This window comes from Pimephales promelas, chromosome 18, assembly GCF_988280905.1.
Source record: "Pimephales promelas chromosome 18, fPimPro1.hap1.1, whole genome shotgun sequence".
Lineage (NCBI taxonomy): Eukaryota > Metazoa > Chordata > Actinopteri > Cypriniformes > Leuciscidae > Pimephales > Pimephales promelas.
The window spans coordinates 11,196,017-11,223,206 of NC_142786.1; the positions used below are offsets into that span (position 1 = coordinate 11,196,017).

Consider the following 27,190-nt stretch of genomic DNA (forward strand, 5'->3'; position numbering starts at 1 on the left):
TAAATACTATATAGCCTATAATAACAATATAATTATTCTATTCTATTCTATTCAACACTCTTCAAAATAAAGATTCTAAAGCATGCCATAGAAGAATCCTTTTGGGTACCCCTAAGAACCTTAAGAGCCTTATGAAGAATATTTTTTATTATCTAAAGAACCTTTTTTCCCCCACTATTAATAGGATTTTGTGCAACTAAAATGATCCATGGATGGTAAATGTTCTCTATGTAGCCATAGCTGCTAATAAAGTATCTTTTTTAGAAAAGATTTGATTGTACTCTATGTATCTGAGTTTGGGTCTGTGATTGCGGCTCACACAGTGGTCCACGCCCAGCAGAAAAGCAAGCTCGGCTCTGCGCGACACATCCGGGGCTCATTCAGGGGTGTCACTCAAGCCTGCGAAGATGGCGACGACAGGCAGAAATACACTCCTATCGGTTAGCTCAAATGTAAATAACAGCATATCCGAAAGCCAAAACCCCGAGGAGGATGACGGACAGAATTTATGGTAGGCCCAGCCAGTTCTTTTATCCCCCATTCAATCTCGGATGTTATGTGCAGAACGCGGCTTTAGGTGGCCCAGAGCCGCATGTGACAGTTGTTAGCCGCTAACTTGCAAATTACCCCAGCCGGGCAGGTACACACAGGCCAGTCTGAATCAATGATCGCAGGGATGCACAATGAATAAAGCAACGTGATTTAAAAGCTAACGCCACTCTGTGTTCCTTTGCGTTCAGGTCATCGATATTGAGTGAGGTGTCGACGCGCTCTCGATCAAAATTGCCGTCAGGAAAGAATGTGGTGGTTATGGGTGGGTGTATTTTTCTTCTTCTGTCACAAATAAATGCTGTTTCATGTCTGCTGTGCATCCCATTGACCTGCATCCAATGGCTCATTCATTATTATTAAAACGCATACAATGCTGACTGACTTGACGCTGCCGATCGCTCTAAACGCACTGTTATTGCAAGTGTGCTGTTATTGTTAATGAGTGCACGTCATTGTCTCCACTCCAGTCATCGCTGTCAGACACGGCGCACACAAAAGACAATAGTGTCTCTCGCGTGAATTTTATATAAATAAACAGACATCTATTTCGTCTCAACTATTTACTATATGACTGTCGGTTTTGTTGAATAGAGATAATCCGCACTCTCAGTCACGGGCTGTGTCTCAAACCCTACCGTGCAGCCTACCTAGACAGAATCGTAGGTGTGTTCCGATGAACAAAATGCTGCACTCGAACCGTATGGGATACTAAAAAGGCTGTATGTGTGCATATGATGCATAGAAAGTGCTATCTAGGCGTCTATGGTGACTGAAAATGATGTCTAGGTAGGCAGCTAGCTCACTAGTTTTTGAGACGCAGCCAGTGAATGGCTCATAAATGCTGCCTCAGTGGGTGCTCTTACTCATAGGGCGACAGACATGATGCTGTCATCTCTGATGAATATCTTTAAAAAATATATTTTTACTAGTATAATTAATTATTATTTTAAGGACTGTTACTTTTAACTATGCTCTGTGCATGTTTTTCTTTCTTACCATCTTAAGGTAATAATGCTTTATTTGTGAACTTTCTGGAGTTGTAATTTTAGTGTGCGGAGAGCAAACCTTTTTTGTTTTTCTCACCATATATAATCACATTTTGTTGTCTTTGACAAATACCCAAATTCACATTCAATTAAATTCACATTTATTTGTATTGCGCTTTTCACAATACACATCGTTTCAAAGCAGCTTTACAGAAAATGCTGTCCACATTACAATTTAGAGTGATCTGTTATCAGTGGTAACCTTTATAAGTTATGTATTTCAGAAATGTACATATACAAATCACACAGTTAGCTAAAAATGTATTAATTTAAGCAATTAATTAATTTAAGGTAAAAAAAAATGCTCATTAAAGTAATGAATACATATTTGCTAACAAATGATTGACATATAGAAAATTGTAGCATTATTCCATAAATTATCCATCTAAATATAATGAAAAAATACATTTATTTAAGAAATATAGTACCACCTGTTACAAATACTAAAAAAATGTAAATCATTATGCATTACACATTTTTCACTTTCAGTTGCATTTTTGCCCCAATCCCTGGTTAATTCCAGACCCTTGTTGTATGTTTTTTTTATTATTCACTTAAGGAGTAAATGTCTGTTAAAAAAATGATTAGCTATCAAGAGTTACATGTCTCTGTTTTGACTTTGTTGCAAAAGCTATAAAATTAAATCAGCCATTATAAAAGCACTACAGCCATTTATACAACTTTGAATTCACTTTCTCTGCGTGTTGTTATAACATCAGGTAAGACTAATGCAGCATGCTTATATATGTTTTTCAGAATCCAAAAGTATCCAAGCACCTAAATATTTAATATAATTGCCTGTGTGTTAATCTGACTTGTTTTACAGGTGAGGTGGGGTCCGGTAAGACCACCCTGGTTGCCAAACTACAAGGTGTAGAAGAGTATATGAAGGGACGTGGCTTAGAGTACCTGTATTTCAATGTTCACGATGATGATATTGATGGTAAGGATTAGACAGTCTACAGTTTGACCAAATATAGACAGTTTTTGATGTCTAACCTTAAATGACACTGAATCAAAATAGGCTGATTGTGATCCACTTCAAACAATCAATAGCTTTTAACACTGCAGTGTTTTGAACCAAATGTTTTAGTGGTTAGTAACCAGTAGTTAGTCATGCCCTCTGTTGAAATGGGACATTTGGGACAGTGTTGGTTGTAAACAATAATAAATGCCCTAATTGACCTCTGAGATCTCAAATTAATTAATTTTGATGCACCACTATGCATGGTTAGAGCCCGACCGATAAAGGATTTTGAAGGCCGATACCGATACAAATATTGGGGTTTTAAAATTCGATATTCCGATATATCAGCCTATATTTTATTTATTTATTTATTATTTTTTAAACTGGACATGATAGTCACAAATTTTGTCATGCTTATCTGAGTTAAGAGAACTGATGGGGATGTTCTTTTAATTGTTATTCAAGCAATGTATGTCTCGTGACCAACTCAGTGAGTGTTGCCAACAGGAACGGTGTAGAGTGCCCTCTACCACTAAACTATACAACTGCAACACTCATGACATGGTTCAAGCGTGTTTCGTCCATTTTTATTTTATTTTTGAAATATTCATTTATCGGCCATTATAATTGCCCATACCGATAGTTTGGAAAATGCCTAATATCGGCCGATAATATCGGTCTGCCGATATATCGGTCTGGCTCTAATCTAAAGTATAAATACCGTTACTGTTTTGCCAACTTAATTAAGCAAGACATTATCTGTTATCTGTGAGTATAGAGGCACCCTAATCGCCAACTTTAGGAAATTCAAAACAGGCATGCTAAAGCTAACAGAACTCTTTTTTGCAGATCATGCACGGTGTAATGCATGGGTGCTGGATGGGGACCTGTACCACAAAGGCCTGCAGAAGTTCGCCGTATCGACGGAGAATCTGGAGGACTCGCTGGTTATGTTTGTGGTGGATCTGTCCCGGCCCTGGCTGGCCATCGATTCGCTGCAGAAATGGGGCAGCGTGGTGAGGGATTTTGTGGACAAGCTCAGAGTTCCCCCTGAAACCATGAGAGAGCTGGAGCTCAGATGTGAGTAGCTCCTTTGTGTGTGCGTTGAGATTGTGAGCGCGTTCGCATGCCAAGTACCCTGTGAGAATGATCTAGTGTGGTGATGCATTTTGATCTGTGATGGTCCTTATAGATCGCTGCAGGCATTTCTTATACTTGCATGAATGAGTTTGTAAATAACCAATAGTAAATGCAGTTAGAATGTGACTGTGTGTGCATGCAGTGACAAAGCAGTTCCAGGAGTATATGGAACCAGGAAGTGACCTGGAGGCTGTGCCCCAGAGAAGGAATCCTGAGTCAGAGGAAGACAGTGTCCTGCTACCGCTGGGAGATAACACACTCACACACAACCTGGGCCTGCCTATAGTGGTGGTCTGCACTAAGGTACACCTGCTGCCTCAAACTACTCCTGACATGAAATAAATTGTATTTAAAAGAGCAACTATAACATCAGATGCATTTATACACTATCATTCAAAATTTAATGTTTTTGAAAGAAGCCTCTTATGATTATTTGATTAAAATACAGAAAAGAAAAATGTAATATTGTGAACTATTATTTGCATTTAAAATGTTATATTTGAATATATATTTTAAACTGTGATGGCAAAGCTGAATTTTCAGAAAGCTTTACTCTAGTCTTCATTGTCATCGGAAATCATTCTAATATGCTGATTTGATTCGGTGCTCAAGAAACAGTTTAATTAATATACATGTTAAAAGAACAGAATTTATAACAACCTTGTGAATTTAATGCATCTTTGCTGAATAAAAATATGAATTTCTTTAAAATAAAAAAACTGACCCCAAATGTTTGAACATTATTGTATTTATGTTATTAGCAGTTTGAATGACACTTTGAGTGAAAAGTTTACATTTTACCTTTTGTACATAGTAGTTTACATCTTCAATGTCACAAATGTCATTGGTAAACTAGAAAGGGTGCAGAATTTATTTCTAATTCTTTTACTTTTTCATTATTTAAAAAAAAATTTCGGAATCTTAAAGCCTTTAGTTTATTGCATTGGATTTCGCCAATGTGCTCTCAGACTATTGGACCACACGTATTTCAAAGAATATGATCATCTTGCCATTTCTGTCTGTTGTTTACCAAGATGATTTTGCTTTTACTATAAGCCCCAAATATATCAAGTTACAAAACAAGGATGGACTAAAATATTAATGGAGAATCCCTTTCATAATTCTCTCTCTCTCTCTCTTTCTTTGTCTGTAGTGTGATGCGATCAGCACTTTGGAGAAGGAGCACGATTATAAAGACGAGCACTTAGACTTCATCCAGTCTCACATTCGACGTTTCTGCTTGCAGTGTATCCTTACACATCAGCACATCTAAACCAAAGATGTAATGAAAATTATATTTCACTCTGCACATCATAATCAGCTGATGGCCAGGCTATTTCCATGTTCAGTTTTGTCAAGAGTAGGGCAGTGTGATTAATCGTAAAACTATTTTGTTGCACATTCCATCCAACGCACCTTCCTTTCCTTCACAGTAGTGCGCTCTTCATGCCAAAGCAGCCAAATAAGTTAGCATTGTAAAATGCAGTCTACTGTTTGATATTAAACCGTGTTATTAAAAGCAAAAAGAGAGACTGGTGCACAGACAGCTTTCTGCCGAACACAGATAAGCAAAAGGGCTTTTTGGAAAGTATTCACGTAAACACATAACAGTGGATAATGTCTTGACTAGTAAACGTACACAGTTGAGAAAGAAAACGCACGTGTAAGAGTATTTTGGATCCATGTATTAGCTCTTAAAGTGACAGCAGCCCTGAAATACCTACCGCAGTATGTCATTAATAAGCAAACAACAAATGACAAAGGAAAATCACTCGCTAATCTTGACCGAATAACTTAAGTATAAGGATTAATCTGCATTTAATGTGTACAGTAAGACTAAACAGTGTAACTTTACATTTGGTTATTACATTTTTTGTTACGCTATTATCTGAGTACTGTTAGATTTTCCTGAAAAACTTAAAAAAACACTGTTTATTTAATTTGTATTTTTGTTCTATTGTATTTATTAGTCTGTTTTGCTTGGAATTAGTTTTTTTTCTTATTGTATTACTGACTGTTTAGTTGTCTTATGTAATTATTTTGAGGGCTAGGATTATTTTTTGCCGATCATTTTGAAATTTCACTGATACATGAAATGACTGATATTGTACAATAAGACTTGAATCATATTGCCCGCCAATGATTGTGTTAAATAATTTTTATATTTACGGAAAAAATTGATTTTAATATTGACCAAAACTACTTAATGTTATGATTATTAGTCTGTTTTGCTTGGAATTGGTTTTTGTTCTTATTGAATTACTGACTGTTTACTTGTCTTATGTAATTATTTTGAGGGCTAGGATTATTTTTGCCGATCATTTTGAAATTTCACTGATATATGAAATGACTGATATTGTATAATAAGACTTGAATCATATTGCCCGCCAATGATTGTGTTAAATAATTTTTATATTTAATGAAAAAATTGATTTTAATATTGACCAAAACTACTTAATGTTATGATTTTTTCCCACAATTAAGCATGGCTCGTCAGAAGTGTACATTTGTGTGCATCTGAATACAACAATGTTCTTTAGATGTGCTGCATCTTAAATTCGCCGTAAAATCAATATTTGCATTTTTTTTGTAATTATTATAAATGATTTATCCATGCACATATGCCTTTGTAATCTTTAATGAAAAAACGTCTATATATTCTCCACAACTGACTGAAAACTGACATTCAGATCTGGATATACGTCACAATAGGGAAGAACAGAGTATGCAACTTCCGTTGACTTTAATGTCTTTTTTACAGTAGAGGATGGTAACATGATCAGCTGACCTACCATAATGGCTGCTTTCCCAAAAATCTGGGAAAATGTGTCTGCTTAAATGTAACCTCGTCTTGTTTTTCTCCTTCACAAGTGACCTTTCAGATGGGGCAGCACTACTCTACACATCTATGAAGGAGAACAAAAATCTAGATTTGTTATATAAATACCTCGTTCACAGGTTATACGGCTTTCCCTTCAACATCCCAGCTCAGGTGGTAGAGAAAGACTCTGTGTTTATGTAAGTAGTTTGATGTCAAGAAAAATGTTGATTTTTAGTTTACTACTAAAGTCGGCACATGGAATCAAAATCAATGTTTATAATTTTTTGTAAAAAATAATACATTTTTTTATTATTTTAATTTTATTAATATATATTTTAATTCACCTAGAATTTATCATATTTGTGTAAAAGTGTATGTCATTCAAATGTTTCTTTAAATGGTAAATGTATTCATATCATCTGTGTCTCACTTTCAGTCCGTCAGGATGGGACAATGAAAAAAAGATCGCAATTCTGCATGAAAATTTCCAGTCAGTAAAAGCAGACGACAACTTTGAAGATATAATAGTGAAACCTCCCATAAGAAAGGTAAAGGCTCAGCCCTCATTAGATCTTTAGAGTCTCTCTTTCTTAGCGACTGCTCATTTCTGACATGTCTTTCTAGTTTGTACATGAGAAGGAAGTTCAAGCTGAAGATGACCAGGTTTTTCTACTAAAGTTGCAGGTAATTTCTAAATATTTTATAATATCATCATCATTAAAAAAAAATCTTAATTTATTCTCCAAAGTGCCTGGGTGGTGTGATGTTTTATTCTTAAACTTGTAATTGTATACATAGATTACCGTTCAAGTTTTGGGATTTTTTTAATAATAATATTGTGAAGTATGTTTTCATTTTAAAATAACTTTTAATGTATTTAAAAAAATATATATATAGTATATATAATATAGTTTACTAATGTGATGGCAAAGCTGAATGTATACAAAGATGAATATAAAGTAAAATATATATATACTCCCTCTCTCTCACACACACACACACACACGTTTACTTGGGTATCAAAATGGGGACATTCCCTAGACTTAATTGTTCCCATCACACAAAACTTTCTGCATTTTTACATTTAAAAAACAAAACAAAAAACTTTAATAACTTTTTATATTTTTAATTATTATTTTTATACCAGATTTACAAATGAGGACGTAACTAAAGGGAGATTTTTTGGAGATTTTGTCAGGTTTTGGTCACTTCTGGATACACATTTGTCCACAAAATATAGTTAAGTAGGTACACACACAGACAGAAACATTATCCAAATATTTAATTTTCCTGTCTGTGGCATAAAGTGAGATTCAGTGAGACTGTAACTCACTATTTATAAGTCTAGTGAACCTGAGAAGTTTTGTTAGTGATACACAAAACTTTTTTGTCAAACAAATCATTACCAAACAGGACCGAAATATGAAATAATCTCTGAATGATTTTACTGTCTTTCTTCTGTTCTCAGTCTCTGTTATCTAAACAGCCTCCAGTCAGTGCAGGAAGACCCGTGGTGAGTGTTTTACATGTGCTCCATTTACATTTCAGCCCACAGTGTTACTCAACGTTGAATCATGCTTTGGGTGGAGACCTTTAGAAATTTGCAGACACTTTAATCCAAAGCAATTTAAGTAAAGATCAATACTAAATATTGCACAATGTTTACATGTGACTTACATGTGACTACAGATTTACTCCTTTAGTTAATCTTTCCTATTATAAAGTTTTCATAATCCTAAAACATTTCTGTATGTGTGTGTAATAGGACCCAACAAACAGAGCTCCCACCGGCTCACCAAGGACGACCAACCGTTCTGCGGCGGCTAATGTGGCAAACGTCATGCCCATGCAATCAGGTACCAAGAAGATTGATCCCAACATGAAAGGTGTGTATAAGAACGCTGTATTCAGGATGCATGCCTCCATCTTCTCTCCACCAAGTTTCTCTCTGTATCCTGCTCTCTATTTACTCTCCTCGGCTACATCTTTCCAACTTTGGGAGCAAGAGCTTTTGGAGTCACACCTTTCTACTTCCTGGGCATTTATTTTTTCAAGTCCTTGGATCTGGTTTCCTGGTTTTCACCATCCTCTCATTTTGGGAAAAAAAAAAAAAACTAACATTTGACCTTCAACAAGAGATCTTATCCTCTTTTTTGTGGCAAAGCTTATTTATTTAGCTTTGTGGGAAAACTTCAGTTTGTTTTGGGCTACAGTGATCATGAATACACTTTCAATGTCTCCAGAGTTTGTGTTTCAGGATCTCTTCCTGAATGCAGATAAGGAGGACTCTACTCTCTTGGTTTTAGATCATAGGAACATTGCTGCCATGTTTGGAGAGGATTAGAAAAGCTTGTTGGGATTAAAGCTTGTTTCCTTGCTGAATTTCTCTAAGACTTTCATTTTGACCTCACATCCTTTAAACACATTTTTAATTCCAGCTTAGGGTCTGGTACTGTTTTGCACTGATCTGAAATTAGTTTAAGCTAGTTTCAGCTTGTATGATTGTGCTAATTATTGTCATTTCTCATGGCAGGAGGTCAGACAAGTGAGGGCGTGCTGGCTAACTTCTTCAACAGTCTATTGACTAAGAAAGCAGGCTCCCCCGGCCCAGGCGGCCAACCTACAGGAGGAGGGAGCAACACGCCAGGAACAGTCCGCAAGTCAGGTGAGGGATCCTCCTTGACACTATATCACTCACACATTCATATAAATGTCCACTATCATGCTATTATATGTGAAGTGTTTTGACTTTTTGTATATCAACAACAGAAAATTCTGTAAAAAACCCGTTTTACACGTTACGCAATGGAAGTGTTGTTGTGCATGACTCCTAGCGTTACCACCATGCTTGATTAACCAATTGACCCTTCGCTAAGCCCCGCCCTCCCTAGTTACTGTTGCTACGCCTGTCAAGTTTTCGCGGCTCGCCCATCTATTATAGTGTGGATGCACCCGGTATCAGACATTTCAATGAGATAATTAGTAATTTTCGGCGAACAAGTGAAATATCTGAGAGAGCAAGACAAAAGGGACTACAGTATGCATTCGAGGGATATATTCACGACATTATATGCAACCGATTAGAGAATAATTTCTTATATTTCTTTGTGTTTGTCAAAGTCTCTATCATATCCTCTACAACTATTCAGATACTACCGAATTGCATCACAGAAAGGATCTCGTGTGCCTACATATACCACTTTGTCGATAACTGTGTGGGGCTGTTGTGAGTTTTTCTGTTCTCTGTTGTTTTGTTTTTTTTGTTTTTTGTTTTTTTGTTTCCCCTTTCCTACTTCTGTATTGTAGATGTGTCTCACTGAATCTTACCTGGTATGTGTTACTGTTTTGTTAACCTGCAATAAAAAAAAAAAAAAAAAGAGAATAATTTCTTAAAAATTGAAGTTAAAGTCTAACGTTATAGTCCCAGCGCAAGCAGCAGCGCCTCATACGTTGACCGTTCAAATGGGAAACACAAATTGAGTAACAGCTGTTTATACACAGCAGCAGGGTATGTGAAAATAATCGTAATAATTATAAATCAAACAGCTTATCAATAAATCTTGTGGAATAACACTAATACCAGGAGAGCCGCGATCGGATTGGGTCAAGTTAAGGGGTAACGTTAGTAGGACGTCGATTAACAAAATGCTGAAATATATTTTAAAGTGTCAGTGAGCCTTTGTCTTGTCTCTTTAATCGTCTTATTTTACGTTATCATTATGACCAAAGAACCGTCAATATTTCCAAGCAATGTTAAGCATGGCGACATTTACCAGTAGTTAGTTGTGAATGGGTCTCGCACATAGATGCTAGATCACGCCAATCATTTTTCCCCTTGGCTTTTAGATTTTCTGGAAGGAAAACAATTCCTCTCCCCCGTCCAAACTTTTAGTATACCGGTATCAGATTTGCACAACCCATACGCACAATGCCTCAGCATGTTTCACTCGTTCGAAAGCTTGACAGACCTCCCGCGCATAGTTACGGTTGCTAAGACATGATTGGCCAGTGGCGGTTTTCGGGCGTGGCTTAGCGAAGGGTCAATTGGGTCCCACTTTATATTAAGTGGCTTACATCGAAAAATAAGTACAATGTACTTATTGTGTTCATGTTGTATTGTAAAACACTTTTGCTGCTATTGAGATGTGATATGGGTGAGTTTAAGGCCTCATTATGCTTCTGCGTCAACTCGGCGTAGCTACGTCGTCACTCCTACGGCATCTTGGCCGTTTTATGCTTCTGCGTCAGGTTGCGTTGCATTTCACTGCCAGAATGCTAAGGAGGTGTGTGGTTCGCGAATCTCTTTGCTAGTTTGTTTTGGTTCCGCTCTTTCACTTCCGACAATGGCAAGCGAAAGAGAGTGAATGTTGTTGCAGCTGGAGCTAATAGACGACACAAACTTTGTCCCCATAGAACCAACACGGATGTCCAGGGCCCGTTACACCCGGGCTGCCATAGCAGTTCGGAATGACTTGACGGCTTTTTTTCAGTCTCCACATGGAACTGAACTGTGCTATTGCAGGATAATGTAGTGTCCTGTGGCAGACTTAGTTAGTTACTGTATTATCAATGATGTAACCGTGAACGTTGTATTGTAAATAAACAACAAACTGATTGCTTATTATTGAAAGGAATATAGACATATATATTAACAATGAAATAAAAAACAACAGTTTATTTTTAGTTTAATTCTTTATTTACTTTCTTTATACGTGTATTATAATTATCAGTACGAGGGTGCAAATGTTAAAAATGGCGCTATAGCAGGAGGGGGAAACTGGAAAAGCTACACTCCTGAAATGATGTATAATCTGACCAATCACAGCCCTCGCTGTCTGCGTCGCCTTGATGCGTAGTTACAAATTTTTGAGGTGCATGTCGAGCTACGGCGGAGGGGTCGGAGAAGGGTTCGCGTCGACGCAGAGGGGTCTGCAGGGGTACGCCGTCGATTCGACGCAGAAGCATAAAACAGGCTTTAGGGACAGGTGTGGTGGTATGGGTAGGTTTAAGGGGTGGGTTAAGGTGTAAGGGGAAGGTTAACAGTATAATTACAAATGTAATTACATAAATTAACTACAGCCGTAATTACATGCTGGTATTTCTAAAATATAAGTACATTTCAACGTAATTGCATAGTTCTTAAAGCCACTTAATATAAAGTGGGACCAACAATGGTATGTTTCCATCCAAAGTTGTCTCTTGATGTCCTACATCATAAATGACTTGCACCTCAGAATGTGCAGATGAAACCAAATCATTTTGATGGCAGATTTTGGCTCAGGCATTTCAAATTATTTATTACAACATTTGAGATTCTGTGCAATGAAACTAATCCACTGGTTAGTCCAGTTATTTATTCACATCCTCTGAGGAAAAGTCACCAGAGTTTTTTGTTTTTTTTTGGTTTCGTATTGAGGGATTTATTTGGTAAATGTGTTTCCATCGTAGTTTAATTTATCAGATAAAAAAAGAACAACAACTGATTCAATTATTATTTCCATCCGGCGTTTTTTAATGCTATATACCATGCAGATTTACTATGAAACTGATAGTAAATCTGCATGGGGAAGTTTTTCGTGCTCTCGCAATTCCAGATTTTTTGTTTTTTTATGGAAATGTCTGGATTTTGTTAACAAAAAAATCACAAAACAACAGTAAATGTGTGTAAACATGTACAATTAGACTGAATATGGTCATGAACATTGGAACATGGAGGGGAACATAAATAATATATTATATGGGAGAATACAATTTAGTTTTTTTCGTTAGTCCTGTTTTTCTTGTTAACTTTAACTTGCATGCAACATAGAATACGGTGAATACAGAAATCCCCATAATTCAAGGATTCAGCTGAAGCAATAGTGGTTATCGTTGTGCAGGTGTTGAGACATTCAACAATCCCTCAGTGGAGACAATCCAATCACATACATTTTTCATACCAATTTCACTCCAATAGATGATACAAAATTACAAATTGTACTTTGGCCTGTTTCCTTCTCTTTTTCAACATTAATTTTATAAAAGCAGTATTGTGACCATGTCAACTTACAGATTTACGGTTTCTATGGACTAAGAGCCTTGGGAGTTTTTTTTTATTTATTTATTTATTTTTTTATCTTAGTCTTTTAAAATTGCAAGTCATGGTTTCAAAATGAGAAATATCTCTCTAAAGACCCTCCTCATATGACATACAGTCCTCAGAAAGACTTATGTTGACACAGTAGATGATAGAATCTTGAAGTTACAAAACACTTCAAATCTTGTCTTGTTCATGTTGTACATGTGTGATTCCACTTAAGTTTGTCCCATTCTCCCTTTTTGTTTGTTTGTCATTATTTTGTCCTCATAACCCTCCTCTCCTGTACATTTATCCTCCCATCCCAGATCTCTGACATCAGCAACGGTAAAATAAATATATTTGATAAAATCTTCTCTGCATGTGCAGCTAAAATCCCAGCTTATCATTCAAGCTAAAATGTCATCAGATAACTAATAACCCAGTAATCTATCCCAAAACGCAACAGAGCAAATTAGCACATGCAACCTCCTTAAATGGATGGAATTGTCATCTCCTACTCACCCTCATGTTGTTCCAAACCTCTATGATATACTTTCTGTTGTGGAACATTTTTTTTTTGTCCATACAATTAAAGTTAAGGGGGTTCATAGTTGTTAAGGGCTTTCATATGAACAAAAGCAGCTAAAACACTCTTCAAAAACATCTTATTTTGTGTCCCAAGGAAGAACAACATTTTTATATGAATTATCGCTTTGAACATTAAAATGGAACAAGAGCTTAAAGGGTTATTTCACCCAAAAGTTTCAGTAATTACTCACCCTCATGTTGTTCCAACCCCCGTAAGACTTTCATTCATCTTCAGAACACAAATTAAGATATTTTTGATGAAATCTGAGAGCTGGCTCACTCCTCCATAGGCTTCTATGTAATTGAAACTTGCTGGCCCAGAAAGTAAATAAAAACATTGTTGAAACATCTGTTTCACTATGGGAACTCACTCTAGCCCCTTTTCCACCAAAGCATTTTGAGAGCCGGTTTGGAGCCGGTGCCTGCGCGTGAACCAGTTCTTTGTGTTTCAACAGCCAAAGAACCGGTTCTCGGCCAGGAGAACTGGTTCCAAAGCGGCACCAACTCTTTGCTGGACTAGAACCGTTCTGGGGCGGGTTTAGATGTGTTCTAAACATCTTTTCTGGCCATAATAAAGGATCGCAAAGCCAAGAGAAACATTTGCACAAACACGATGGAGTCCGCCTTTGTAATTGTTATGCTTGAAGTTAACGCAAGCGTTTCTATTTTTGTATTTATTTTATTTAAGACATTATAAGCAAAGAAGAAAACAGTCACAATATAGAACAAATAAATGTAAAGAAAAAAAGACACAAGACAGGGGTACATAACTTATCAGACAAGATTACATATCAAATGAAAATATTAAATGACTTACATATTTCAATTGTTTTTAAAGCCTTCTTGGTACACGAGTTAGAGATAATCCCAAAGTAATTTGTACTTGCAAGCGTTTCTACCTAAGACGTATGGAGACGTACACAGTGACGTAACGACGTCGTTCCCTGGGCGCTCTAGTAGTCAGTGGAAAAACAAATAGGTTCTGAAGCGGTTCGCAAGTTGAACCAACTCCGAACCAACTTTGAACCAGCACCATTTCCGAACCAGTTCTTTTTCTTGGTGGAAAAAAAACCCCCAGAATAGTCTAATAAAGTCGTTATTTTTGTTTTGTTTTTGTGCACAAAAGGTATTCTTGTTGCTTGATAAACTTAAGGTTGCTCACACTGTAGTCATTTGGACTATTTTAACAATGTTTTTATTTACTTTCTGGGCCGACAAGTTTCAAATACAATAGAAGCCTATGGAGGAGTGATCCAGCTCTCAGATTTAATAAAAAAATATCTAATATATTTTTGTTCCGAATGATGAATGAAAGTCTTGTGGGGTTGGAACAACATGAGGGTAATTACTGACAGAATTTTCATTTTTGGGTGAACTAACCCTTTAATAAGTAATAGGAGTAAAAAATTAAACAACAATAGCTTGGGCTGAATTATTGACAGTAAATGCATATGTTTAACATGCTCACTAAGGGTTTGTACAAATTTAGCTTTCAACTTTCAAGCTTTAAAACTAACACAGCTAACACAGTCATTTTACGGCATAGACTATTGTGTTCTTTCATATTTTGCTTCTGCATCTTGGTTTGTTTTTGAACCCATAATGCCGCTTGGTTTTATGGCAGTGTAGTAAAGGTAAAGTACGTCTTTAGTGACAGTGCCTCTCCCAATCATCATCCTCTGCCCTGATTTTCTTTTTGTTACTATGTGTAAGTCTATAGTTTTTTTTACCCTTTTTTCCTTTTCGTTCTTATGTATGAATGAGTGAGCAACAACATTCGTGTGCACTGTCAATCACCAGTCATGATATTTAACCCCTTCAAACTGTCTTTCATCATGTGTGTTAGCCAGGGGATGTTGGCCACGCTAAGGTGTGTTAGGCTACTTTCCCTCACTTCCTTTTGCTTTAACCAGTGCTGCAATCTCCCTTTTTATAACCGCTATGAATTTCTTTTAGCACTTTTACACACACTTGTGCATGTTTAACTTGGCATGTGTTATACATCACTGTCCTTCTCGTTTCGGGCCCCCCGTCTTATTGCTTTGTTATTAACACTTAGTTTCAAATTACACAATGTAAGGCCTCCTAATAATAATCACTGCATGAAGCTTCATTAATTCCATAGTTTATCTTTAAATTTCGCATGTTTTTCTAGGTACTGATTACAAGGTCCTCGCATTTTCTGCTACTACTACACTCTGTGTATCTAAATGACAAGTAAATGGTAACACTTTACAATAAGGTTTTATTAGTTAACTACATTAGTTAACATGAACTAATAATGAACTGCACTTCTACAGCATTTATTAATTTTAGTTAATGTTAATTTCAACATAATTTCAAATTCAACAATTATTTACATTAGTTAATGCACTGTGAACTAAAATGAACAAACAATGAACTATTGTACTAACATTAACAAAGATTAACAAATACAGTAACAAATTGCTTATGGTTAGTTAATTAATTAATACAATAACTGATGTTAACTAAAGAACCCATTGTAAAGTGTTACCACGTAAATTGTATGCAATAACACTACTGTTCATACTGAAGTTATGACTGCTAAAAATATAAAGTTGTGGCTATCTCATAACTCCCTCACACAAGCGCCTGTCAGTGTGGGCATCTGTTGTTGTTCTGTCTCTTTTAGTTTCGATTTGTACTTGAAACAATGGCCTGGCCAGATTGAGTCAATGATTTCCAGCCAAAAAGATTACCAAAATCCACCCGCTCCAAGAAATTCCGACAACAAAAAATGAACAACGACAAGAATGCGCTTATCTTTGTGTTCAGACAGAACTACAGTACGTCAATGTACGTGAAGTAAATAATGTAGAGATATTTAATGGAGAACTTTGCCCTATACGAGTATAGCCTGGACGGTTTTAAATTTCATTGCGATTGCTTGAATATACAGCTACACCTTCAAAATCTGGTCCCTTGTTGCGCCAAAAACGCATCATCACATCTCACCAACATAAGACTAAATTGATTGACTGGTCTCCCTTACCTGGCCCTGATTGGTTCAACTGAACCTTATTGGTTGTGTGTGTTGATGATGACTGCACTATGGATTATTTTTCACACGTGTTCAGACGTATTAAATAAAATGACTAAACATAAAATGCAATTTAAAAAATAAATAAATTAAAAAACGCAGCTGCTCAGGTTGGTTTTTATTTAAAAAAAACAGCCCAAATTTTGTCCACCCGCCCAATGTCTATTTCTCGGGTCCAACCCAATCGGGCAGGAACCTGTCCTATTGGGCAACACTGTGGCCCGGATCAGTTTTACCACCATGTGGAACAACTAATTAGTGCAAAACGAATTCGGAATGTGCGGAAGTACGCACAGTTATTAAAATTGGGTTTCGTGCATATTATTCTGGTGACGAAATATGCATCACGCACTCTGTATGCAGACCCTTGTGTATGTATAAAGGCCGATGTACAGTCACCGGCCACTTTATTAGGTACCCCATGCTAGTAACGGGTTGGACCCCCTTTTGCCTTCAGAACTGCCTCAATTCTTCGTGGCATAGATTCAACAAGGTGCTGGAAGCTTTCCTCAGGGAGTTTGGTCCATATTGACATGATGGCATCACACAGTTGCCGCAGATTTGTTGGCTGCACATCCATGATGCGAATTTCCCGTTCCACCACATCCCAAAGATGCTCTATTGGATTGAGATCTGGTGACTGTGGAGGCCATTTGAGTACAGCGAACTCATTGTCATGTTCAAGAAACCAGTCTGAGATGATTCCAGCTTTATGACATGGCGCATTATCCTGCTGAAAGTAGCCATCAGAAGTTGGGTACATTGTGGTCATAAAGGGATGGACATGGTCAGCAACAATACTCAGGTAGGCTGTGGCGTTGCAACGATGCTCAATTGGTACCAAGGGGCCCAAAGAGTGCCAAGAAAATATTCCCCACACCATGACACCACCACCACCAGCCTGAACCGTTGATACAAGGCAGGATGGATCCATGCTTTCATGTTGTAGACGCCAAATTCTGACCCTACCATCCGAATGTCGCAGCAGAAATCGAGACTCATCAGACCAGGCAACGTTTTTCCAATCTTCTATTGTCCAATTTCGATGAGCTTGTGCAAATTGTAGCCTCAGTTTCCTGTTCTTAGCTGAAAGGAGTGGCACCCGGTGTGGTCTTCTGCTGCTGTAGCCCATCTGCCTCAAAGTTCGACGTACTGTGCGTTCAGAGATGCTCTTCTGCCCACCTTGGTTGTAACGGGTGGTTATTTGAGTCACTGTTGCCCTTCTATCAGCTCGAACCAGTCTGGCCATTCTCCTCTGACCTCTGGCATCAACAAGGCATTTCCGCCCACAGAACTGCCGCTCACTGGATGTTTCTTCTTTTTCGGACCATTCTCTGTAAACCCTAGAGATGGTTGTGCGTGAAAATCCCAGTAGATTAGCAGTTTCTGAAATACTCAGACCAGCCCTTCTGGCACCAACAATCATGCCACGTTCAAAGTCACTCAAATCACCTTTCTTCCCCATACTGATGCTCGGTTTGAACTGCAGGAGATTGTCTTGACCATGTCTACATGCCTAAATGCACTGAGTTGCCGCCATGTGATTGGCTGCTTAGAAATTAAGTGTTCACGAGCAGTTGGACAGGTGTACCTAATAAAGTGGCCGGTGAGTGTATACTTTGGGCTTAAGATACAATAGGCCGTCAAACTGTGATAATGAATGAAGATCATATCTTTTTGTATTTGGCTTCAGGGATACTTTCTAAATCAACATAATCTCAGCATTGTGAATTGTACCTTTTAAAGCCCTAGATACACTGATGGTTCTCATTCACAGCTCAATTTCTATTCAAAATAAGTTTGTTTGTAAAAGTTTTCATTGCATGCTTAAAAGTTATTGTGTTGGCTGAATGTTCCTTCATTTTTTTCTTTTTTTTTCTTTTCAGCTTTCAGGCTGAATGCGTTGTGAGTCTGTGTGTGAAGGTTCATTGGCAGTCTTTCATCTCCATTCATTCAATCTTTATGCATTTACTTTTCTTTTTCAAGCTCCAAAAACGTTATTTCTGATCTTTCTGCTTAACATTGATCAATTGGAAAGCAATGGCTCACAGACTCATAAACACTGACACGCTATGGTTTTAAGTGTATTGCCATCCCTTGTCACTGATTTGGGAATATTCTGGGTACAATACAAGTTAATCTCAATTGACAGCACCTGTGGCATGGTGTTTATTTACACACAAAAAATTCCCCCTCTTCAAGCCAAAATCTGGGATCCACTGAGGCACTTGCAATGGAAGTTAATGGGGTAAATGTGTAGAATAATCAAAAGACTTAAACAATATGTATATTTACATTAAAGCATGGGGGGGGGGGATCTTTTTTTCAAAACAATGTAATGTCTAAAACCATACAATTTATTTAAACAGCTCTGTAAACAAAAGGTTAAACAGAAGAATAAATGTGTTTTTATAATCATCAAATTCTGCAAGAATTAGCCCCGTTTACTTCCATTATAAGATCCTTAATCATATATTTTTAAGGTATTAAATTGCAAAATATATATTTGTGCGTTTATTTTTTGTTGTAATTAACATTATGCCACAGATGCTGCAGATTGAGCTTAACTTGTAATGAACCCAGAATCTTCTTTTAAAGCTTTGGTTAATACTGTTTCCAAATAATGAAATGAAATGAAATGTGTTCGGCGTACTCTTATTAATTCCATCCGATTTTATCTTGTTTTTTCACAGGCTCCAAGTTGGGGTTGACAGATGTCCAGGCTGAGTTGGACCGAATCTCCAATAAATCTGACCTGGACTCCTCAGCCCCTAATGCCACCACACCCCCTGCCGAAAATGATGAATCCTGAACGAGAGGCGGGGATTACTCACTGACAAGCCCCTCCCCCTCTACACTGCTATCTGTGCCCCCCCTGAACCTGCCTCTCTTCTGCCACCTCTCCTCCCTTCCTCTCCCTCACTCTTTCTCTTGATCTTGTTCAGAAGGGGGATTTGTTCCTGTTTATTACTTGTAAGGCCAGTGACTGCATGTCGGACAAATTGCGATTGCTATGTCTGTCTCCACACACACGCACATATATACAGCGGACAGGTCCGTAAATAACCACAGAAGCAGGGTTGTCATAAAAAGGACACTAGATCAGGGTTGGACACTAAAGGAGAGGTTTAGAGAGGTAATGGAGATGTAGAGCCAAGTCTGCATTAGAAAATGAAGGGGCTTTGTGAACTTAGGTGTATCTGTATGCAAGTTAGACTTTTCTTTGACTTTTGGTAGTGAATTAACTTATATGAAGGATCCTGTTCATCTAGAGTAAAAATAAGCTTCTGTTAAAAAAAAAACAAAAAAACACACGTTTTTACTTGTCTAATCCGAACAATTTTTTTTAATAAAGATAAAGGGAAGCAGCACATTTCAGTAAGTGACAATACAATTAAATGATTCATTAGATATGGTCACCTTGTGTTGGTGTTTTCATTAAATGGTCATCTTTAGCACTCTTAATACCTGCCCTATTCTTAAGTGTATCGATCACAGGACCAGAACAAACATACTGACATGATTTTAATGCTTTAGAATATTCATAACTTTTTTTTTTGCTGTTGAGAAACTGTCAACAGAGTCACCAAGTCTGATTCGTCACCTGTAAACTGTTGCATACAATACGTTTCTAAATATTGCACTATTACACAATATTAGGCTATGACACTGAAAATAATCATTTACAATGCTGATTGTAGCAAAATAGTACACTTAACTGGAGAGCGAGAGAGTTTTTAGCTTAGACATGGTTTATGAAGTCGTCTGTGTAACTGCTGAGCAAGACTGTTGATGGGACTGACAACTATGTCCAGTGTAAAAAAAATTGTTTGTTTTCTATGTTCTTAAGAGCTTAAAAATAGTATATTTCTTTGTATGTCTGTGTTCATCTCTCAACTACAGCCAGTTATGACACTGTTTATTAATGGATGCATTAGAGATCATGCAAACAATATCAGTATTACTGTCTTTACATTGGTATGTGTCTGAGTGTGTGTGCGGGAGTTGAACAAAATTCAGCCAGATTTGTCTGTTTAGAGACTTTAACAGCTAGAAATTAGTTGTGGGAAGGCAAAGGAGGGGGTGAGGCAGAGGTGGCAGGGCAGGTGAGATCTCAGAATACGCTCACCTGCATGTACAGTCATCAACCAAACTTCTTACAAGGGGGAGGGGAGGGGGTGGGGTGGGGTGGATAAACATATGCTATTATGGTCCTGTAATTTCACAAGATGTAGTGATGTTTTTCTGGATCAGGTCTGTAATCATTCAATTAAAGTTGTATTTATTGGGTTGCTGTCTTTGTTCTTTTGTGTGGGTGGAGAGAGTTAGGAAACTACATTGCAAAACAGGAAGTCTGTGATCTCAGCAAAAAAAAAAAAAAACTCAATTTACTCAATGATAAAATGAGATCAACGTATTTACAAGTTTGTTGTTGTTGTTGTTTTTTTCAAAAAAAAAACAAAAAAAACAAAAAAAGAAAAACATTTGACAACCCTAGATTTGTCCCCAAACCAACAAAAATAAACAAGTGCTCAGGAAAAAAAAATGACTAATAAATTAGTAAAGAAGTGATTAACAAAACAATGTTGAGACTTAATTTGATCAAAATAAAGGGCCCTTTTTAAGATTAAAATTATAACGCTTTATTAAATTATTGTAAATTATTAGCAGGGCATTATACCAGTTTTTTATAATATTAAATTATTTAACTATTAAATGCATCATGAGTATTAGACCAACTGCAACAATGAGCGATTAAAAGCATATTAAGATGTTTTCAGGCAAAATGCCTGAAAGTATGTGTAATGTGATTTAACGATTTATCACTTTCAACTAATAGGTGCTATTAGTTAACTCAGCTAGTCAACTAATCCTGCTACAAAACGGATGTGGTGTGACCAGAGGAAGGTGGATGTCACAAATGGTTGTCATAATAGAGTGCTGAAGTTAATACTTCACTCTGTAGGCCAAAACGCGGAAGTGAGTTAGCATTTTAGCACTACAGTTCCCTCGCTCTAAAGCCCTATGGGATTTTTGAATGGGTTTTTGCTAAATTGCCTGAAAAAAGGTCTGTGGTGAACAAAGCCTCTAAATATTTTCACGTTTTGATCTATGACATAGAACACACAGTTATAACCTGCTTGTGGTTTTTTAAACTTTATTGTGTCTGTATTTTTAAAAATCTTTATATAGGCTTCAAAATGTATACATTTTGGATTAACTTGTAAAGATTATCTTGCTAGACAAAACGTGTAAGGGTCACAACTCTTTGTTGAACACAGATCTTATTTTTTGCGATTTTCCAAAAGTCTATGGGGAAAATGCATTGCTTTTCGACCAAGGGAACCCATGCGCCGCTAGCTTCCGAGTTGTCCTACAAAGTGACGTCATCACTTCGGCACTCTATATACACCATGTTTGGTCAGAATACGTGAAGCGTTGCGGAGATATAGCCTTACGTTCATTTTGGCTTGCTCTTCGTCAAATTTGTTTGTGCATTATTCGAGAACTAATCGATTCCTTAACTTTTTGTCGACAGGATCTGAAGTTAATTTTTTGTGAAAATCAGACCAACGGCCTAAGAGAAAAGTATTTTTTTCTGAAAATTTGAAATGGTGGAAAAATGTCCATGACAGAAAATCATATCATCTTGCGAATTTTGTTTCTAGCCCTTACAGTTATAAAGTTATTAGCATAAATGTAAGTGAAATTTTGGATAGTTGGTGGCTAGAGGGATTGAGTTAGAGACTCCAAATTTGCTATGGTGATAGATCCGACTGTGCTCTATCTATATGCCAAATTTCATAACTTTCTTGCAAGCGGTTCTATGGGCTGCTATTCACTATCAGAGTGGAAGAAGTAACGGCAACGATTACCTTCAGTGCTTGGCCCTTAATCATCTGGCCCAACCCGATCTCACGACCAAGTCGTACGAATTCGACGAATGATTAAAAAGTGGCTAATTCGTAACAATTCATACGACCTCACTCGTACGAATTAATACGATTTTGCTAAATCGTACATATTTTACGAATTGGCCAATTCGTATGAATTCGTACGAATGACCTACCCCTTACCCCGCCCCTAAACCTAACCATCACGTGGGTTTAGACAAATCGTACGAATTAGTACGAGTGAGGTCGTACGAATTAGTACGAATTAGACACTTTTTAATCATGCGTCAAATTTGTACGAATTGGTCGTGAGATAGTGTTGTCCTGGCCACACACAAACAAACAAAAAATGAGTGCAAAAAGTGATATTGTGATAGTCTTTTATATTCCATGTAAATTTACTGAAACAACCATACCCATATCATATCCCATTCATATCAATTCCCCATCCATGCTGTCAAGTGTTGAGACGAGTATTGATATTTCACAAGGAGCACTACAAATATCAAACACGGTTTTTATACTGATGGATCTGGAATGGAAATGCATTATTTTAGATAATGAGGTCAGGATCCAGAAGCGCATGAACAATTTACAGATCCAGCTATGTTCAGTTTATCTTATTATGCTGAAATACAGAAAGAGCTGAAAATGCGCACAACTTACCCGCAGGTTGTGGGCGTTGAGTGGCAACAAATGACAGTATCACACTACCAACTAAAAGATATGAGGCCAGAAGACCACATACCTGAAAAACAAACATCAGAAAAGCTTACAATATTATCAGTCGGACAGAACTACAAATATTTTATAGGGAGGTGAGCAGTTATGGAAATGAAAATGAGAACACCACCAAACCTGCAGACAACTGTCTTTTACATACATTTTTATTTCATAAAAGAAGGACTTTCCCAGAGAGCAACAAAGTGTCGGCCCAGATCCGGGCGACAACTGTCTTTTACATACATTTTTATTTCATAAAAGAAGGACTTTCCCAGAGAGTAACAAAGTGTCGGCCGCGTAATAAATGCATAACAGACGTGGGCCGAATATGGGCCGGCACCATGTTGCTGTCTGGGTTTACTTTATCAGAAGTTTGATTGATGGGATGTAATAAAACTGATGAACATGCATTGTGATGAAACCCTTACTGAGGCGGCAATCAGAACGGGGACTTCAAAAGACTTCAAAGCAGCTATAATGGATCCAGTGGAGATGAAGATGAATCCCAGTGTATCGAGCACAAACTCCTTGAAGAACAAAATGGAAAAACATTCTTCATCAGAACAACCATAATCTTATACAGTTGTATACTTACTAATATGATTATAATGTTGGTAGCACTTGACATGAAAATGTGGGAAGGACTATGGAAAACTGATACAGTGAGGACAATTAAGTATTTGAACACCCTGCTATTTTGCAAGTTCTCCCACTTAGAAATCATGAAATTGTCATCGTAGGTGCATGTCCACTGTGAGAGACATAATCTAAGAAAAAAAAAATCCAGAAATCACAATATATGATTTTCAACTATTTATTTGTATAATACATCTGCAAATAAGTATTTGAACACCTATCTATCAACTAGAATTCTCACCCTCAAAGATCTCTTAGGCTATGTTTACACAGAAATGATTCTGAAGAGAAAACGCAAAAGTGGCGTTGCGTCATCACTTTTTATTTTGCTTTTAGACGAGCGTTTTGTGTGGGAAATCTGCGTGCAAATGGTGACCCAAAAGTGTGTGAAATTCAATGTAGTATGCACTTCAGGTGGCTCAACGCATTCTCATCCTTTAACGTCATATAGAACGCTATATGACAAAATGGCGCTATACTACGCACATGGCACCCGTTATCGTTAATATAACACGTGCTGTGAGGGCTAAGTTTAGGTGTGGGGTAGGGTGTGCGTGTCATATTCACGCTAAAGGATATTAGTCTCAGACTAAAATGCATGTTTGAGCTGTTTTAACTGAAAGCAAATTGCACTGGCATATCTTAAAATGTGTCACTGCCATTGTTTGTCTAAAGTTCTTTGTCTCAAAAACGCCGTCGCCATGGTTTGAGGTTGTTACCTGCATAAAGACACCTGTCCACTCCATACAATCAGTAAGAATCCAACTACTAACATGGCCAAGACCAAATAGCTGTCCAAAGACACTAGAGACAAAATTGTACACCTCCACAAGGCTGGAAAGGGCTACAGGGAAATTGCCAAGCAGCTTGGTGAAAGTGTGGCCCAGCCAGTCTCCAGAGATAAACCCAATAAAGAACCTTTGGAGGGAGCTCAAACTCTGTGTTTCTTAGCAGCTCAGAAACCTGACTGACCTAGAGAAGATCTGTGTGGAGGAGTGGGCCAAAATCCCTCCTGCAGTGTGTGCAAACCTGGTGAAAAACTACAGGAAACGTTTTTGACCTCTGTAATTGCAAACAAAGGCTGCTGTACCAAATATTAACATTGATTTTCTCAGGTGTTCAAATACTTATCTGCAGCTGTATCATACAAAGAAATAGATTAAAAATCAAATGAGATTTCTGGATTTATTTTTTTAGATTATGTCTCTCACAGTGGACATGCACCTACTATGACAATTTCAGACCCCTCCATGTGGGAGAACTTGCAAAATAGCAGGGTGTTCAAATACTTTCCTCACTGTATGTATACCAGTTTCACATGCCATACTCCATATTAATCATTTTAAACAGCACTTTTGATGATTGATTATATTCTAGTATACTTATTACACTTCAAAGTTTTATTATCTGACAATAGGTTGGTCGACAACACATAATATAACAGGTTATTATGACAAAAAAGGAGTTAACATTTTTTTTTTTTACTTTTTCCTTTATATACACATGCTCAACTAGACGTTATGTGTGAAGTATGAGAATTCACTATTGATGTGAGATGCGCTTTAGGTTGAAATAGAGTCGCAGCACATATTATGTGGAGCAATACTCACGGCTATGAGCCAGTTCACAAATGATGCCTTTTTTTGAAGCCCAAAGACAGTCAGTAACAGGTAAAGGACAATTGTGACGGAGTAACCCAGCGTGACCCCTTCATAGAAACCGTACGCGTAAATGCTGTTGTACCACGTCGAGCGAACGCAAGCGAACGCTACCAGGAGAATCACCTGAACATGAACACACATGAAATACTGTTTCTTCTCGCACTCTAAAGATTCAGAGCCACGAGTAAATTGACATTATAATTGTCAGACTATAATTCACAAAAATGAAACTTTACTTGACACAGTGTGTTTGGATTAATGTCATGTTACGGCCGGGTGTCGTTTTGGAATACTTACGAGCTGAGCTATCTTCAGAATTCCTTGTTTTGATAGTAAGTAGTCCAAAAATAAAATCTCCATCATCGTTCGTTGATTGATGTATACACTTTAAACGAACAAAGCGCTGTTGTCTGGCCAGGAAACAGCATCTGACGCGGTTAAACCATGTTGCTCAATTTCACGTCATGATTCACAAGGCATTCATGGTCGTAATATCTGAGAGCATGAAACACAATTCATTGGAACACAGTAATGACGTAGCCTACTATAAGCTCAATAACTAAGTATATCACATTCCTTTTCTTGTGAATAGTTTGTGTGGTGGTGGGCTGTATTCACTTTTGTGAACTTCCTTTTCTTCCTTTTGACATTTGAAGATACAAAAGTTAAGTATTACTTAGATCCTGTTTCAAATGACAAATGACAACAGCTTAGTTTGGAAAACTGGAAAAGGAAAATATTTGGGGAAATCAGTTAGGCTAAATGCTGAGTGGCCAGTGACAGGTAAAATATTAACCCCCAGTTTCACAGACACTGCTTAAGCCAATCTCAGACTAAAATGCATGTTTGAGCTGTTTTAACTGAAAGCAAATTGCACTGGCATATCTTAAAATGTGTCACTGCCATTGTTTTGTCTAAAGTTGCACATCAGTAGCCTAATAATTTTTTTTTCTAAGGCACATTTATAAAAGCTACTTAAATGTTTTTAACTAAGGCGTAAAGCCTAATAATGCTGGTTTAATAAAGCCCTGTTTGTGAAACCAGTCTAATGTCTATTCATTCACAAACATAAGCCATATGATTTTACTCTATTCAATAAAGTTAATTAAATATACAGTAATATCCTTATAAATTATAAAAAAAAAAAAGATATCAAAACATCTATTGTGCATTAGACAAATCTGTGTATTTGGATTTTGATTGCAAATAGGCCTACATACAGAGCAAAAGGTTAAAGTCTTAATTTAATAAAAAAAGACAATCATCAATATAAAATATTTTTCAATTTTAGTCAATTCCTGAACAATATAAGGATGAGCCATGTTTTTTAAATGTGATTAAAACAATCTACCCATCACATTTTATTCATCTCCTCTGTGCCAGGATTTGTAACTGAAGAAAGCACTACCATCGTAACTCGGAATGCAAAAAACTAGAACGGAGAAAAAAAGAGAGGCAAGGAATAAAAATTGTAACAATTTCATGCAATGTAAATGAAAAACATTTATTTTACAAGAATGTAACCACATACTCTGCATGGGCTGAGGAGATCAAGTGTAATCACTCATGGATTTATTCCCCTGAATGTTATTTTGGTTACAGCCTCTAACCACTGATAACGCCCATTCAATCGAGTGATAACATTCGAAGCGGGTGCTTAAATATAAATTTAATTATATAATGTAGTAGCGCTACAGTAACAACTCTGCACAAGTTCTTAGGTTAACCTATATTACCAACTGTATTGAGCCAAACAATGCGCTCATTAAACGTGACTAGTGATGGCTGTATAGGCATGATATTAAATAGCTGTAATAAACTACTGTTGCTAACATATTTATTCCGGTCCAGGTTTCTATTTATTCATTGATTTTTCTTCTTCTGACGTTACTCTGGTATAACGTTAGTGCTGCATATTATGACCACAGTATGATGCAATCTTTGTTAAGAGGCTTTTATTCTGTTGGCAAGGCTCCAAAAATTTTATTTTTACTATTTTTTTTTTTTTTTTTTATCAGATGGTGCCAGTTGTCCAGGTTTGGC

At 37.1% G+C, this 27,190-nt stretch overlaps 2 protein-coding genes across 4 annotated transcripts; one reads left to right on the plus strand and one right to left on the minus strand.

Annotated features, from left to right (window-relative positions):
* Window positions 1–354: 354 nt before the first annotated feature.
* dync1li1 (dynein, cytoplasmic 1, light intermediate chain 1) lies at window positions 355–20,523 on the plus strand. 3 transcript variants are annotated; one of them, XM_039678900.2, is made up of 14 exons: window positions 355–511; window positions 741–814; window positions 2,425–2,541; window positions 3,415–3,645; window positions 3,848–4,008; window positions 4,859–4,952; window positions 6,588–6,723; window positions 6,963–7,074; window positions 7,151–7,210; window positions 7,995–8,039; window positions 8,292–8,412; window positions 9,060–9,191; window positions 12,911–12,929; window positions 18,927–20,523. In XM_039678900.2, the coding sequence occupies exons 1-13, from the start codon at window positions 408–410 to the stop codon at window positions 12,916–12,918; spliced, it is 1,395 nt and encodes a 464-aa protein (XP_039534834.1). In that variant the 5' UTR covers window positions 355–407; the 3' UTR covers window positions 12,919–12,929; window positions 18,927–20,523. The 3 variants fall into 3 exon arrangements, with proteins under 3 accessions (XP_039534834.1, XP_039534832.2, XP_039534833.2); XM_039678898.2 differs by lacking the exon at window positions 12,911–12,929; XM_039678899.2 differs by lacking the exon at window positions 12,911–12,929 and having other exon boundaries at window positions 8,292–8,382.
* A 1,905-nt stretch (window positions 20,524–22,428) lies between these two features.
* On the minus strand, window positions 22,429–25,645 carry LOC120483473 (CKLF-like MARVEL transmembrane domain-containing protein 7). Its single transcript, XM_039678524.2, has 5 exons — window positions 25,445–25,645; window positions 25,097–25,270; window positions 23,279–23,377; window positions 22,794–22,875; window positions 22,429–22,659 (listed from the first exon to the last, which is right to left on the minus strand). Exons 1-5 carry the CDS (start codon window positions 25,508–25,510, stop codon window positions 22,646–22,648), a joined length of 435 nt encoding a protein of 144 aa, XP_039534458.2. The 5' UTR covers window positions 25,511–25,645; the 3' UTR covers window positions 22,429–22,645.
* Between the last annotated feature and the right edge of the window lie 1,545 nt (window positions 25,646–27,190).

Coding starts and splice junctions, on each gene's coding strand:
- dync1li1 (XM_039678898.2), top strand. CDS start 408: ATGGCGACGACAGGCAGAAATACACTCCTATCGGTTAGCTCAAATGTA. Junction 512..740: donor GATGACGGACAGAATTTATG/GTAGGCCCAGCC, acceptor CTTTGCGTTCAG/GTCATCGATATTGAGTGAGG. Junction 7,211..7,994: donor TTTTTCTACTAAAGTTGCAG/GTAATTTCTAAA, acceptor TTCTGTTCTCAG/TCTCTGTTATCTAAACAGCC.
- LOC120483473 (XM_039678524.2), bottom strand. CDS start 25,510: ATGATGGAGATTTTATTTTTGGACTACTTACTATCAAAACAAGGAATT. Junction 25,271..25,444: donor TTCTGAAGATAGCTCAGCTC/GTAAGTATTCCA, acceptor GTTCATGTTCAG/GTGATTCTCCTGGTAGCGTT. Junction 22,876..23,278: donor CCGTTCTGATTGCCGCCTCA/GTAAGGGTTTCA, acceptor TTTGTTTTTCAG/GTATGTGGTCTTCTGGCCTC.